At 35.2% G+C, this 12,921-nt stretch overlaps 1 protein-coding gene across 1 annotated transcript in view; it reads right to left on the minus strand.

The window, feature by feature from the left end:
- Positions 1 to 12,921, minus strand: part of PDE4D (phosphodiesterase 4D) — a 1,019,286-nt gene that overhangs the window by 879,042 nt on the left and 127,323 nt on the right. The window contains exon 2 of the mRNA XM_006180359.3: positions 5,858 to 6,087. Coding sequence (XP_006180421.1) covers positions 5,858 to 6,087 — 230 coding nt within the window. The remainder of the gene's footprint in view (positions 1 to 5,857; positions 6,088 to 12,921) is intronic.

A 12,921-nucleotide genomic window follows, 5' to 3' on the forward strand; every position in this document is an offset into this window, starting at 1 on the left:
TAATGGAGCACTAGTGATGAGAAAGTGTTTGTAATATTCTCCACCCACACATATCTCTGAATATACATCCATCCAGAGGTGCGTCATCATGTCACAAGGGGAAAACTTACTTCTTGGCTCTCATTCTATTATAGCTGATGCAGCAGTAAAACACAGCTAGAGAGATTTAGCACTACCTCCCATCACCCTCCCTCACTCCCACAATTTCCTACCTGTGTGCAGGAAGTGATTTCCACATGTGGCAAGCTAAACCCTTTTCAGAGTATCTGGGGAATACAAGGACCACCCAGGGAAGGTAAGCCAGAGTTGGGGCCAAGGGGAGCTCCTAATTCCTCCTGAGGATTCCGACCAGAGCACTGTGCAGAAGTCAGCAAGGGCTGTTAAAGAAGTGAAGCAAGGAGGAGGTAAGGAATGAAGAGGACTTCCCATCTCACTCCAAACATAACTGAATAATCCTTGCAAACAGGGCGTGTCTATGGACAGATGCCAAAAGCAGCATATTCTTAACACAAATGTGACAAGCCCAAAGCAACCTTAATTTTCTGAACCAGGAACAAATTTCTGGTTGACTCCTAAATCGGCTAGAACATCCATCTCTACTCCTAGGGTTACTGATAGAGGATCTTTGACGTCAATTCCAATAAAGAAACTAACAAAAGCTAACATGATTTTCTCCAATATTTTCCCAAATAAGCGTAGCAGTAGGTAGCAGTAATTGTTGTTATACAGTAAGTACCTATAATATGCCAAAATATTATCAAGTATTTTATCTTCACAACAAAACTGTGAGGTAGGTACTCCTATTATTTTTATTTTTGTCCTTGAGAAATTAGAAACTTGGAATGGTTAAGGAACTTTCCCAAGCTCAGATAGATATTATGTGGTGAGGCAGGACTCAAATTCAAACCATCTTTTTCCAGAGTCCCCACTCCTAACCACTTACTACTCTGCTATTGGCCACCATGAACATACTGTCATTTCATTCTCAACTTTTCTTTGTCTGCCCCCTTAATGCTGTGTGTCCTATTTGCCACCATTTAATATTCAAGGGATCAACTGTCTTTTTCTCCAAGTAAAACTGCCCTGCAGGTCAAGTGTCATTCTTGTCACCTGCTTTCTCCTTATTAAGCTGCATCCATTTCCCACTTTAAATTTTCTCCTTTACCCTGCACACTTCACTGTTTTTCCCCTTTATCTGCCCATCCTCCTTTCTCTTTTCTCCCACCTAATTCCACTGCTGTCTTACTTATCCTCATTTCTCTGACCTTTCACTGTGACATGTTTCCCTACACACCACACACACACACACACACACACACACGGCAGAGGTCTTTAATGTTACTACCATATTAAAAGTAAACAGAAAGTAAAAATGCAAGCCATAATGTGACAGAAAATATACAATTATAATGCATATATCTAACAAATGACTCATATTTATAATGTACACTCTCCAGAAATCAATAAATTTTTAAAAAGTTGAATAAATATTTAAATGCGTATGGCACAAAAGAAGATATTCAGATAGTCAATAAACATACTGAAGGTAGAAAGTAAACAATACTTCTACTCATCAGGGTAATATAAATTAAAACCACAGTAAGATACTGCTACACATCCACCAGAATGGCTAAAATGAAAATGCTGAGAATACCAAGTGTTTATGAGGATACAGAACAACTGGAACTCCCATACCTTGCTAGGGAGAGGGCAAAATAGCACATCACTTTGGAAAATTGTTGGGAAGTAATAACTAAATATATGCTTATCTATAACTGAGAAATCCTACTTCTAAGAATGTAACCAAAAGAAATGTATACATCCACAAAAGACTTGTATAAAAATGTGCATAGCAACTTCACTCATAGTAGTTCCAAATTAGAAATACCCAAATGGTGATCAATGAAAGCATATAGATAAATTATGGTATATTCATACAGTAGAATGCTACACTAAATAAAAAGAGAACAAACTATTGATATATACACCAACATGATGAATATCAAAAACATTTTGAGTGAGAGACACCATATGCAAAGTGTTTACTATATGATTCTTCTTTTATGATGTCCAAGAAGAGGGAAGACTAGTCTTTTTGATAGAAGATAGGAAATGACATGGTGATTATGTGAGTATACAAGTATATAAAAATTTATCAAGATGTATCCTTAAGATTCGTGTATTTTACTGCATGTAAATTATGCATTAATAAAAAAGTTTTAAAGAAAGTAAATGGATAGAAAACTATTTAGGATAAAAATCTAGAAAGCTATGGCATTCCAAGTTCTTGCCAAGTTCATAACATTTCAAGCCATTAATAGATGTCTGTGTCTCTTCAGTAAGAGTCAATAAACAGTCATGAAGCCTGTGCGATCCTATCCTATATGAAAAACTAACTGGTGGATGAATTCAAGGTCCTCAGCATCCCAGGTGTCACAATTCTGTTTTGTGATCATTGAACGTTTCAAAAGTTTGCTAAATCACAACACACGCGAGCTAACACCTTAGGCACATTCAGAGAGAATTATTAAATGTGTACATTTGAACACAGTCATATTTCCTGGTTTAAAAAAAAATCAAAGTAGAATTGTGGAAGTATTAATTTTAAAAATTCCTCTTGAACTCTTGACCCAGATGCTTCATGAGGAAGTTAATAGCTAACAACTACAGCATTCATTTTTGTAGGTCAACGTTGCCTTAAGAAACGACATCATGACTTCTAAAAGGGTAACACAAGTCTCTAGACCCCCCTGTGTAATATTTACAGAGCAACTGTCTGAGGTACTGATACCTCAGAAGAAAGAGCAAAAAAAAAAAAAAAAAAAATTCGAAGGGCATGAAAAGCCTCCTTTCCCATCAAGGATTTACAATTGCCCATGTCTCAGTTGACAGTGGGGCCTGGATGCATACTAACCTTTAATGATGGGGAACTGGGCTATAGAGAATGTAGCTATAATAGTCTACACTTCCCATTAGCCCTTTCTCATATTTGTGAAGGAATCTGGTGTTCTTGGCTAACTGGAATGGTTTCAGAATGTGATCCTTAAACTTACCTTCTGTTTCCCTTCCAAAGCTCAGACGAAAAGTATACTCCTGATTTTTATATTTTGCAAATATTCAATTCACAAATTCTTTTTGCTTCAAAAGGTAAAAGGAACCCCTTTAATACATCCTTAGTCTTTGTTTCTTGGTGATTTGCCACTCTCATCCCTGGCTTCCCTTGGCTATTTTCTGGTACAGAAAAATCACTTGTTTCATCTCTCTAAAAGAGAAATTCTTTCCTCCAAAATATTGAACAAGTTTGTAAATGGTAAGCATTGTTTTTCTTACACTTAGACTCTTGATTTAAAAGGAAACAAACTTAGAACCAACAGAAGTAGTAGCTTACAGACGATTCTAAACCTCTAAGTTCTTTGGCACCTGGAGGCTGTTTATTTGTTTTTAGTAACACATTCAAATTTAATTAAATAAGCTTAGCTTTTACTTGAGACTTTTAATTATACACATGGCCCAACTACACACAGATATATTAAATATACTGCATCACTTTCTTTTAAGGGCCCATGATAGAACACCAGCTTCAAAAGAGAAATCATGTTTAGCCACCAAAATTTTTGAGATAGCAAAGGTAATTGAATACATCACAGGCCTAAATTAGTTCATTTTCATTTTAATTATAATTATAATTATAATCCCTTCTTCTTCAAATGTAGAGAAAGCAAGATAATGATTCTAAGATAAACCTGCTGTGCAGAAAAGAGTTTCCATTAGGCCTGAGACTGTTACCATTAGAAAAGCCTGTTGGAAAGGTTGGCCCTTTGCTGGCATGTGGGAACTTGGATTTCAAGAGGGTTCGCATCATTCCCTAACTGCTAAGAGTGGTTCCCTGTGCCTACACTGATCATGCAAAAAAAAAAAAAAAAAAAAAATAGTGGTTTAAGCTGAACAATTGCTTTCCTTCTGGGAATCTGGAATTTAGGCACATGCTAGGAAGAGAGGGCCTCAGTGACCAGCCCTCAGTAAAAATTCTGGGCACTGAGTATATCTTTTATTTTTTGTTTTTAATTTTTTTTTTTTTTATTGTGGTAAGAACATTTAACATGACATCTAGCCTCTTGACAAAGTTTTAAATGTAGAATACAGTATCATCAACTGCAGATCTCAGGGGCTTGTTCATTTTGCATAATTGAAACTGTATACCCCATTTCCCCGCTGCCAGCCCCTGGCAACCTCCATTCTACTCTGTTTCTGTGAGATTGACTCTTGTAGATACCTCCCAGAAGCACTGAGGCTTAAACAGGTTTCCCTGGTAGAAGCCTTCTCTGGTGAACACATGTCACATGTGTGATCACAACTCAATAGTGGAGGAATTAACTGCATCCTGTCTGATTCCACTGGGAGAAGGAACTGTTGAAAACTTGTATCTAGCTTCCTCCAGATTTTGTTCAATGTGCCTTTCTCTTTGCTGATTTTGCTCTGTATTCTTTTGCTGTAATCAATCCAGCTGTGAATATGACTACTTACTGAGTTCTGGGAGATTTCCTAGCAAATTATTAAACCAAGGGGTGGACTTGATGAGCTCTGACACACCTGGCAGATGAATCCTGCCCCCTACACAGATGAAGTGGTATTGACCCCAAAGAGGGTTTTTGAGACCATATTTTTCAAAGAATGCTCAGATCAAGCTGCCATATAGAATTCCTCCCTGCTTTAGTGTGTCTGATCAATAGGTGTACAATCTTCCTTATATACATAGTTCACCAAAAAACAAACACATCACATACTTCCTCTTTCCATCACTTCAAAGTAAGAATTTGTTGTCTTATTTACCCAGTAGTGATTTCCTCATACCTTTTAATAACATAGGTGCTTTGAACTGGTCTGTAATGATTCAAATAGCTAAACTTGGTATCTTATATGAAGTTACTGGTTAAATTTTTTCTGACCCCAACTTTCCTAATAACTTTTAGGAAAATCCAAAAGGTACGTTCTTTAGACATGCCTTTAACTTGACAGAGAATGAGGTGGACTCACATTTGCAGCATCACAAATTACTTTGTTCTTGTAATCTTAGCATGTGTTCAAGCCTGTCCAAGTATGGACCACTGCCTTCATTCTCTCTTCTTAAAAATGCAGCTAGCCAAAAAAACTAATAACAGACATGCCCACTATCCTCACGTTCTTTGACAATATTTTACCTGGTTAATGACTATTAGAGAGTAAAAATTCCATTGGTAAACAACAGGAAAAGAATAAAAACCCAAATACTCTGCAAAGCAGGAAATACAAATGTTACACTATGGAGATCTCACTGTCTGATGCAGAATAAAACCACCTTATGCTAGGAACTGAAACATTATTCTAATAAGCAACACCTGAAAATGTTAAAGGCCAAATTACAAGACTCATGACTATAATTGCGTATTTGCTTTGATCCTAATTATAGTACAACCTATTCTTGATTCCAAATTCATTTTGCATCAATGAATATTGCCTACTATTTCCAGAGACATAAAACTACATGGTAATTTGTCCATTAGTCCTCATTTGTTAAGAAATTTTCTATTAAATCACCTATGACCAATATTAATCTTCCAAGACCAAGTTCCCTTTCCCAGATGCTCACTATCATTCATCAATACCTTTTCAAATCCTCCTTATAAAACAATTTGACTAAATGTCTCCCCCTGCAGAGATAGAAACATTACCTGAGAAAAATCACCCTTCTTTCTTTTGGCTCTAGAAACCCCAAGATCCTCCCACTCAAATCAAGCAATGAGCCACAAAATGCAAAGACCACAGATAACAATCATCATCAAAAATATAAAATGGGGAAATGTCGCCCAAAGTGACTCACCCACTGGAGTCTGCAGAAGTGATCGCAATCAATGGTAGAATCTTCAGAGGGAGGCTGGTCGGTCGTTGAACGTTCTCTGATTCACTTTTCAAGTCAGCTTGTTCCAGCTGTCTGAAGGCGAGAGGGGGAAGCTGAACATTGCGACAAGAAAGTCTCCGAACAAGATAGGGTTCCATTCCTCGGAAAGGGTCTTCCTCTTCATTACTGGAATGCAGTGTTTCCTCAGAGGCCTGAGGCAAAAATTCCAGAAAGTATAGCAATGAACACAAGCCCCAGGATTTATCATTACATGATGGCTTTACACTTTTGGAGAAAAAAAATAAGGGAAACTTCTCCATGAAAAATGCTAACTAGAAAGCAGTGACATTAACAGAAAAAATATTTGGTGAAAAGGCTAGAACTAATGACTGAAATCTAGATTTATTTTTAAAATAGTCTAGCTGTCCACCAGGATATTTCAATATGGCTCGGCTGTTACAGTTAACTGACATTTCCAATATCATAGAATTTATGAGCTTTGTTAATGAATTCCATGAAATAAGGGTAAATCAAAACATCTTTCTACCATCTATGAAGTGAACTGCATAAATTTCATTTTAATATATGTACTTTCACATATGACATATTCATGCATAGATGAAGAGGAAGAAAATGAATATAAATATACTTAGGACCATGTCTGTAACACATGGTTTCATACCTCACATGTTACTCAGATATTCTTTGCAAATTTTTATAATAAGGCTTTGTGGGGGCATAAAAAACAGACATAAAAAGAAAATCTGAGAACCTAGTAAACTTTCGTTTAAATCACAGCTGAATTTTGCAAATTAGATCTTTATTATCTTGCTACCTTTGCACATGCAAAGGAAAATCAAGTCTAGAATAAAGAAGAAAATGTAATATTTTGATTCTAGTAAAAAAATATACTGTTATATCAGTAATAATTATTGCCAAGTGGTTGGAAAGTCTATTCTAGCAATGTTTATTTTACTTACGTGCTCAGAATGATAGAGCCACCAAATGTTATCAGATAACATGCTGAGTTTTAGAATCCTTGCATTGCCACTTTATTAGTTTGCAGAGTGTTGCTTAAATTCCCTAAGTTTTCTGTTTCTTTATTATAAAATGGGAATAATGTTTACCCACAAGAATTAAAGAGATCATGTATGTGATGTGATAAACAATCATAAATGGCAGTTTCCTTGCCTTCTGAGTTTTACAGGTGAAGAAACAAGCCCAGAGAGGCAAAGTATTTTTTCCAAAATTAACCTATTGGTTGTAAGTTAAAAGTGCATTGGCTTTATGGAGTCCGCACTTTGCAAAAGTGTTTTGAAAGTTTGCTGCACTTCTTATTGTACTCCTATCTTTGGACAAGCAACTAAGGCTCACTGGCAACCACAAGTCTGTATTCTATGTCTATGAGTCTATTTCTGTCCTGTATTTACGCTTTGTTTTGTTTGTTTGTTTGTGTTTGTTTTTGTTTTTGTTTTTCAGATTCCACATATGAGTGATCTCATAATGTATTTTTCTTTCTCTTTCTGGCTTACTTCACTTAGAATGACATCCTCCAGGAGCATCCATGTTGCTGCAAATGGCGTTATGTTGTCGGTTTCTATGGCTGAGTAGTATTCCATTGTATAAATATACCACATCTTCTTTATCCAGTCACCTGTTGATGGACATTTAGGCTGTTTCCATGTTTTGGCTATTGTAAATAGTGCTGCTATGAACATTGGGGTGCAGGTGTCATCCTGAAGTAGATTTCCTTCTGGATACAAGCCCAGGAGTGGGATTCCTGGGTCATATGGTAAGTCTATTCCTAGTCTTTTGAGGAATCTCCACACTGTTTTCCACAGTGGCTGCGCCAAACTGCATTCCCACCAGCAGTGTAGGAGGGTTCCCCTTTCTCCACAGCCTCTCCAGCATTTGTCATTTGTGGATTTTTGAATGACGGCCATTCTGACTGGTGTGAGGTGATACCTCATTGTAGTTTTGATTTGCATTTCTCTGATAATTAGTGATATTGAGTATTTTTTCATGTGCCTTTTGATCATTTGTATGTCTTCCTTGGTGAATTGCTTGTTTAGGTCTTCTGCCCATTTTTGGATTGGGTTGTTTATTTTTTTCTTATTGAGTCATATGAGCTGCTTATATATTCTGGAGATCAAGCCTTTGTCAGTTTCATTTGCAAAAATTTTCTCCCATTCTGTAGGTTGTCTTTTTGTTTTACTTATGGTTTCCTTTTCTGTGCAGAAGCTTGTAAGTTTCATTAGGTCCCATTTGTTTATTCTTGCTTTTATTTCTATTGCTTGAGTAGACTGTTCTAAGAGAACATTTCTGAGATGTATGTCAGATAATGTTTTGCCTATGTTTTCCTCTAGGAGGTTTATTGTATCTTGTCTTATGTTTAAGTCTTTGATCCATTTTGAGTTGATTTTTGTATATGGTGTAAGGATAAGAAGATGTGGTATATTTATACAATGGAATACTACTCAGCCATAAAAACCGACAACATAACGCCATTTGCAGCAACATGGATGTTCCTGGAGAATGTCATTCTAAGTGAAGTAAGCCAGAAAGAGAAAGAAAGATACCATATGAGATCACTCATATGTGGAATCTAAAAAAGAAAAACAAAAGCAAGCAAACAAACAAAAAAAAAAAATAAAGCATAAATACAGGACAGAAATAGACTCATAGACATAGAATACAGACTTGTGGTTGCCAGGTGGGAGGGTGGGAAGGGATAGACTGGAATTTCAAAATTGTAGAATAGATAAACAAGATTATACTGTATAGCACAGGGAAATATACACAAAATGTTATGGTAGCTCACAGAGAAAAAAATGTGACAATGAGTGTGTATATGTTCATGTATGACTGAAAAATTGTGCTGAACACTGGAATTTGACACAACATTGTAAAATGATTATAAATCAATAAAAAATGTTTTAAAAAATAAAAAAATAAAACATACACGAAAAGAAAAGAATATAGATATCCTTCTTCGGGATAAACACAGAAAAGAAGAACAAAAGATGAGGCTAGCAGAGCTAAACACTGAATGTAGTTGGACAAAGTTAACATCTTTTTATAAAGATAGCATTGCAAATGCAAGAATGCTTTCTATAATCCAGATTATATGACAAAAGACTGAAGGTTTGTGACATTCTCTTTTCGATAAAACCACCTCACGAGGTACCTTCTTTGGAGAGGACGACCTCTATTAAAACTAAAGTGCGGCATTTTTATCTTGATAATAAAAACGATAAAGCTGTAGATGTCTATATCCTAATGTTTCTATTTAAAAACAGCAATAACAGATGGCTTTCTAAAAGTCCCAGATCAATGTGTTTTGATGATACTTCAAAAAAAAAAAAAATAGAACAACTTTACCAAGTCAAAAGCAAGAGGTCAGATGGCCTTATTTTGCTGAGAAATGTAGAACTGAATCCAGGACAATCTATAATTCATGTTATTGTAGGGAAGTGGCATTTTTTGCAAGAGATCAAGGGAAAAGACAGTATTTATTAACACCTCTAAGGCATTATCTCGCAAAAAGTCATGCTGAAACTTCTTGCATGAGAATTGCAGAAGGTATTTGCTAAAATTAAGACTTGCAGGCCCTATTCCAGATCTGCCTAATCAGAATTTCTATGATTAGGGCCTGGGAGTCTGAGTAAGTCTCCAGTATGATTCTCATGTATACTTAAATTTGGGAACTAATGGTTTTGACATTTTAGACTTGTTCCAGTAAGACAGTTTGGCAAAGAGTCAACAACAAAGATGTTCACTGCAGCCTATTTATGATAGCAAATAACTGGATGTAATCTAATTGTTATACTGAGGGATTGGCTTTTGATAAATTTTGATACGTCATTATGAAATACTATGAGAGTATTTAAATAATGCAGAAGAATATGTGATTATGTTCATGATATAATGTCAAGTGGGAAAAACACATTATAATATGATCTCACTTTTGTAACACAACACTAAAATAAAACCAAAAACCATCACATATTATATTTATAGAAAAATTATTGAAGGATATATTCTAGTTATCGAAAATGGCTTTCTCTGGGTGATTGATGGTGCTGGTGGTGATTTTCATACTTTTGTTTATTACTAGTTTCTATACTCTCTATTAAAATGCACTATGTTGAATTAAAGAGTATAATAAAAGTCACAACAAAAAATGAAACTATTCAACTTGATATTCATGGGACTCAAAAATTTCTCTTATTTAGCTTCAACATATGCCATATCAAAAGAAAAAATGCTAAAATATTTGAATGAGTTTAATACAAACCTGTGAGTTTGTAATAAAATGAAATTCTCTTCAATAATTAACCAACTTATTTGGAAGAGCTGTCAGAAAAATAACTTTAAATCTTTCCACTGCTAGGATGAGTATCTCTATGAAAGGCATGCCTAAAGAAAGCAATTCCTCAGGAATTAAGAGTTAAAATGAATGAGTGAGTGTTAAATATGTTGTTGTTTCTGCTTCTGTTGTAATCATTATTATTGTGTTCTTCAGTTTCTGTGAAAGATATTTAATTACTTTCTTTGTTCTTTTTTTTCCTTCTAAAGTAGGTAGAAAACCACTTAATAAGGCCTTTGGTGTGGGGACATAATATAACTTGTGTTAAATAAGTCACTGTGTTTGCTGATAATCTCAGAATTTTTGATGTTTCATATATATATATATATATACACATATATATACACACACACATATATATATAAATTTTATAGCAGTATTATCTTAAAATGTATATACATTGGCCCTGAAGGAGAGATTGATTCTTTCTGTGCACCAGCTAGACCACATTCCAATCTCCCTTGCAGGTAGATGTAGAAACATCAATGGTATTACATTACATGTGATGGATTATAGGCCAAGGAAATGGGTGCCACTTTCACACTTGGCCCATAAAAGCTATGAGTACAATCCCTCATTTCTCTTCCCCTCTGGAACCCCTTACCATATATTGAAGATGGTGAAGACAAAAGATGGAAGAAATCATGGCTCCTAAGTGACTGTTTAGAGAAGAGCCACTTGCCAATCAAAAACACTTAATTTGGGCTATGTGAACCACAAATAATTTTCTGTTGTGGAAAGCCAGTGAAATGTGGGGTCTCCTTGTTACAGCTAGCACTCTATTTTATATATATATATATATATGTGTGTGTGTGTGTATGTATGTGTATATATATATGTATGTATGTATATATATATGTATGTATGTGTATATATATATATATATAATATCTCATCTCTACTTTTTTGAGGTCAAGTTTTCTTAATCATGACATCATTCTTTTCTGAGTAATTCCTTAATTAAACATTTATTGAGTATCTACATCTTTGCAAGTTTGTGTGGGATACTGGAAATATGGATGAATTAGACACTTTTCTTGCTCACAGTTCATGGGAAAGGAAGATAAATTATCACCAACGTGTGATAAGAGCTGTAACAGAGGACTTAGGGCTCTTTAGGAGTACACAAGTAGAGTGAACACTCTTATGAGTGAATGAGGCTGCTGGCCAGAAACATCGACCAAAGGAGAAAACTATCAGAAATTGACATAACATTGTAAACTGACTATACTTCAATTTTTTTAAAAAAGAGAAAACTTGAACAGTTTCTAGCAAACTAAGAGGTACGATTACCTCATATTTCGGTATTTCTTTTTGTGCCCTGTCTACTTCTCCAAACAGTTCTGTTTGGTCTCATTGCCAGATCCTCTGTTAATTGTCTCTTCAATCAAGACACTATCCCCAACCATTTCTCTTCTCACCCAATACACTGTTGGTTCAAAACCAGGAAGCTTCCCAGATGAAGTCTGAAACTGACCCCTGTACACAAAGGTAAGGACAGGCCAAAGAAAGAGGCAGGTCAGTCCAGATCGGTAGGTGACAGATTTAATAAGGAAGAAAACTTATATATGAGACTTGTCAAGACAATGAATACAAATAAATTCTGCCTTTTTATTTATGACCCCAAGTCAGCCTTCAGCCTGCCAACTGTAGTGAAATGACTTGCTTATGTGTCCATTCCCTGTGTTAGCTTGGACACCCCTGGAAGAACAGGAGTATGCTGTAACAACTTTTATACCTCCACCACTCAGCCAGTGCCTGGGACAAAACATATGCAAAATAAACCTTGCTGAAGGCATGAATGAAGAAAGTAGACAAACTTGACCTCCATACTTTCAACTGTAAGAAACTGGGAAATAGTATTAGATTTGGTATTACTTGTATTTGTTGTTGTTGTTGTTGTTGTTAACTGCTAATACAAATTAGGTAGAGGCTGCAGCCCATAATAAAGAATTTCTTTTAAAATTTCAGGACTTGAGCTATCAAATTGCTTTGTTCTGTTCTCATGTTTGAAACTTTCTTCAAATATAATCCTTATAATAAGTACATTCACCTAAATTTTAAAGATAAGAGTGAAAGATTTCAGGTACCCAGTTCTTCCAGAGTACCTATGCTACATAAAGCATTGCAAAAGGAAGCATGTAAAATATTGCATGGATTTTCAGGAAGAAGGCAGAATAAGCTGAAGATTTTTTTTTTATTACTTCCACTGTTACACTCCTTATTCCTACCTAATTAGTTTCCTGTAAAATTAAGCTCTGAAAAAGTAAAGTTTCCCTATGCCTGAATTTGTAATACATACAAGACAATTTTTGAAAACTGAGCCAACTCTCTAAGAACCAGGATAGTTTAATAGGTTACTACTGCAATGAATTGAAGATCATGCTCACAATTTAAAAGAACTATATACAACAGTAGACATTATACATATATACATATACACATATATATACATATATATTTTATTCTATGTCTCCACGAATTGTTTACAAGACACTAAAGCAATAACTGAGAATACACCTTAAGATTCCTCCACTTTACACCAAATGATTTTCCCCTTATCTCATTACTCATTTATATATATATACATATATATTTACATATATATTTATTTTATGTTAAAATCCAATGGTAAGTTTGCTCAAATAATCTTATAGGAAAGTCGCAAGTCAAGGTA

The sequence above is a fragment of the Camelus ferus genome, chromosome 3 (genome assembly GCF_009834535.1).
Source record: "Camelus ferus isolate YT-003-E chromosome 3, BCGSAC_Cfer_1.0, whole genome shotgun sequence".
Lineage (NCBI taxonomy): Eukaryota > Metazoa > Chordata > Mammalia > Artiodactyla > Camelidae > Camelus > Camelus ferus.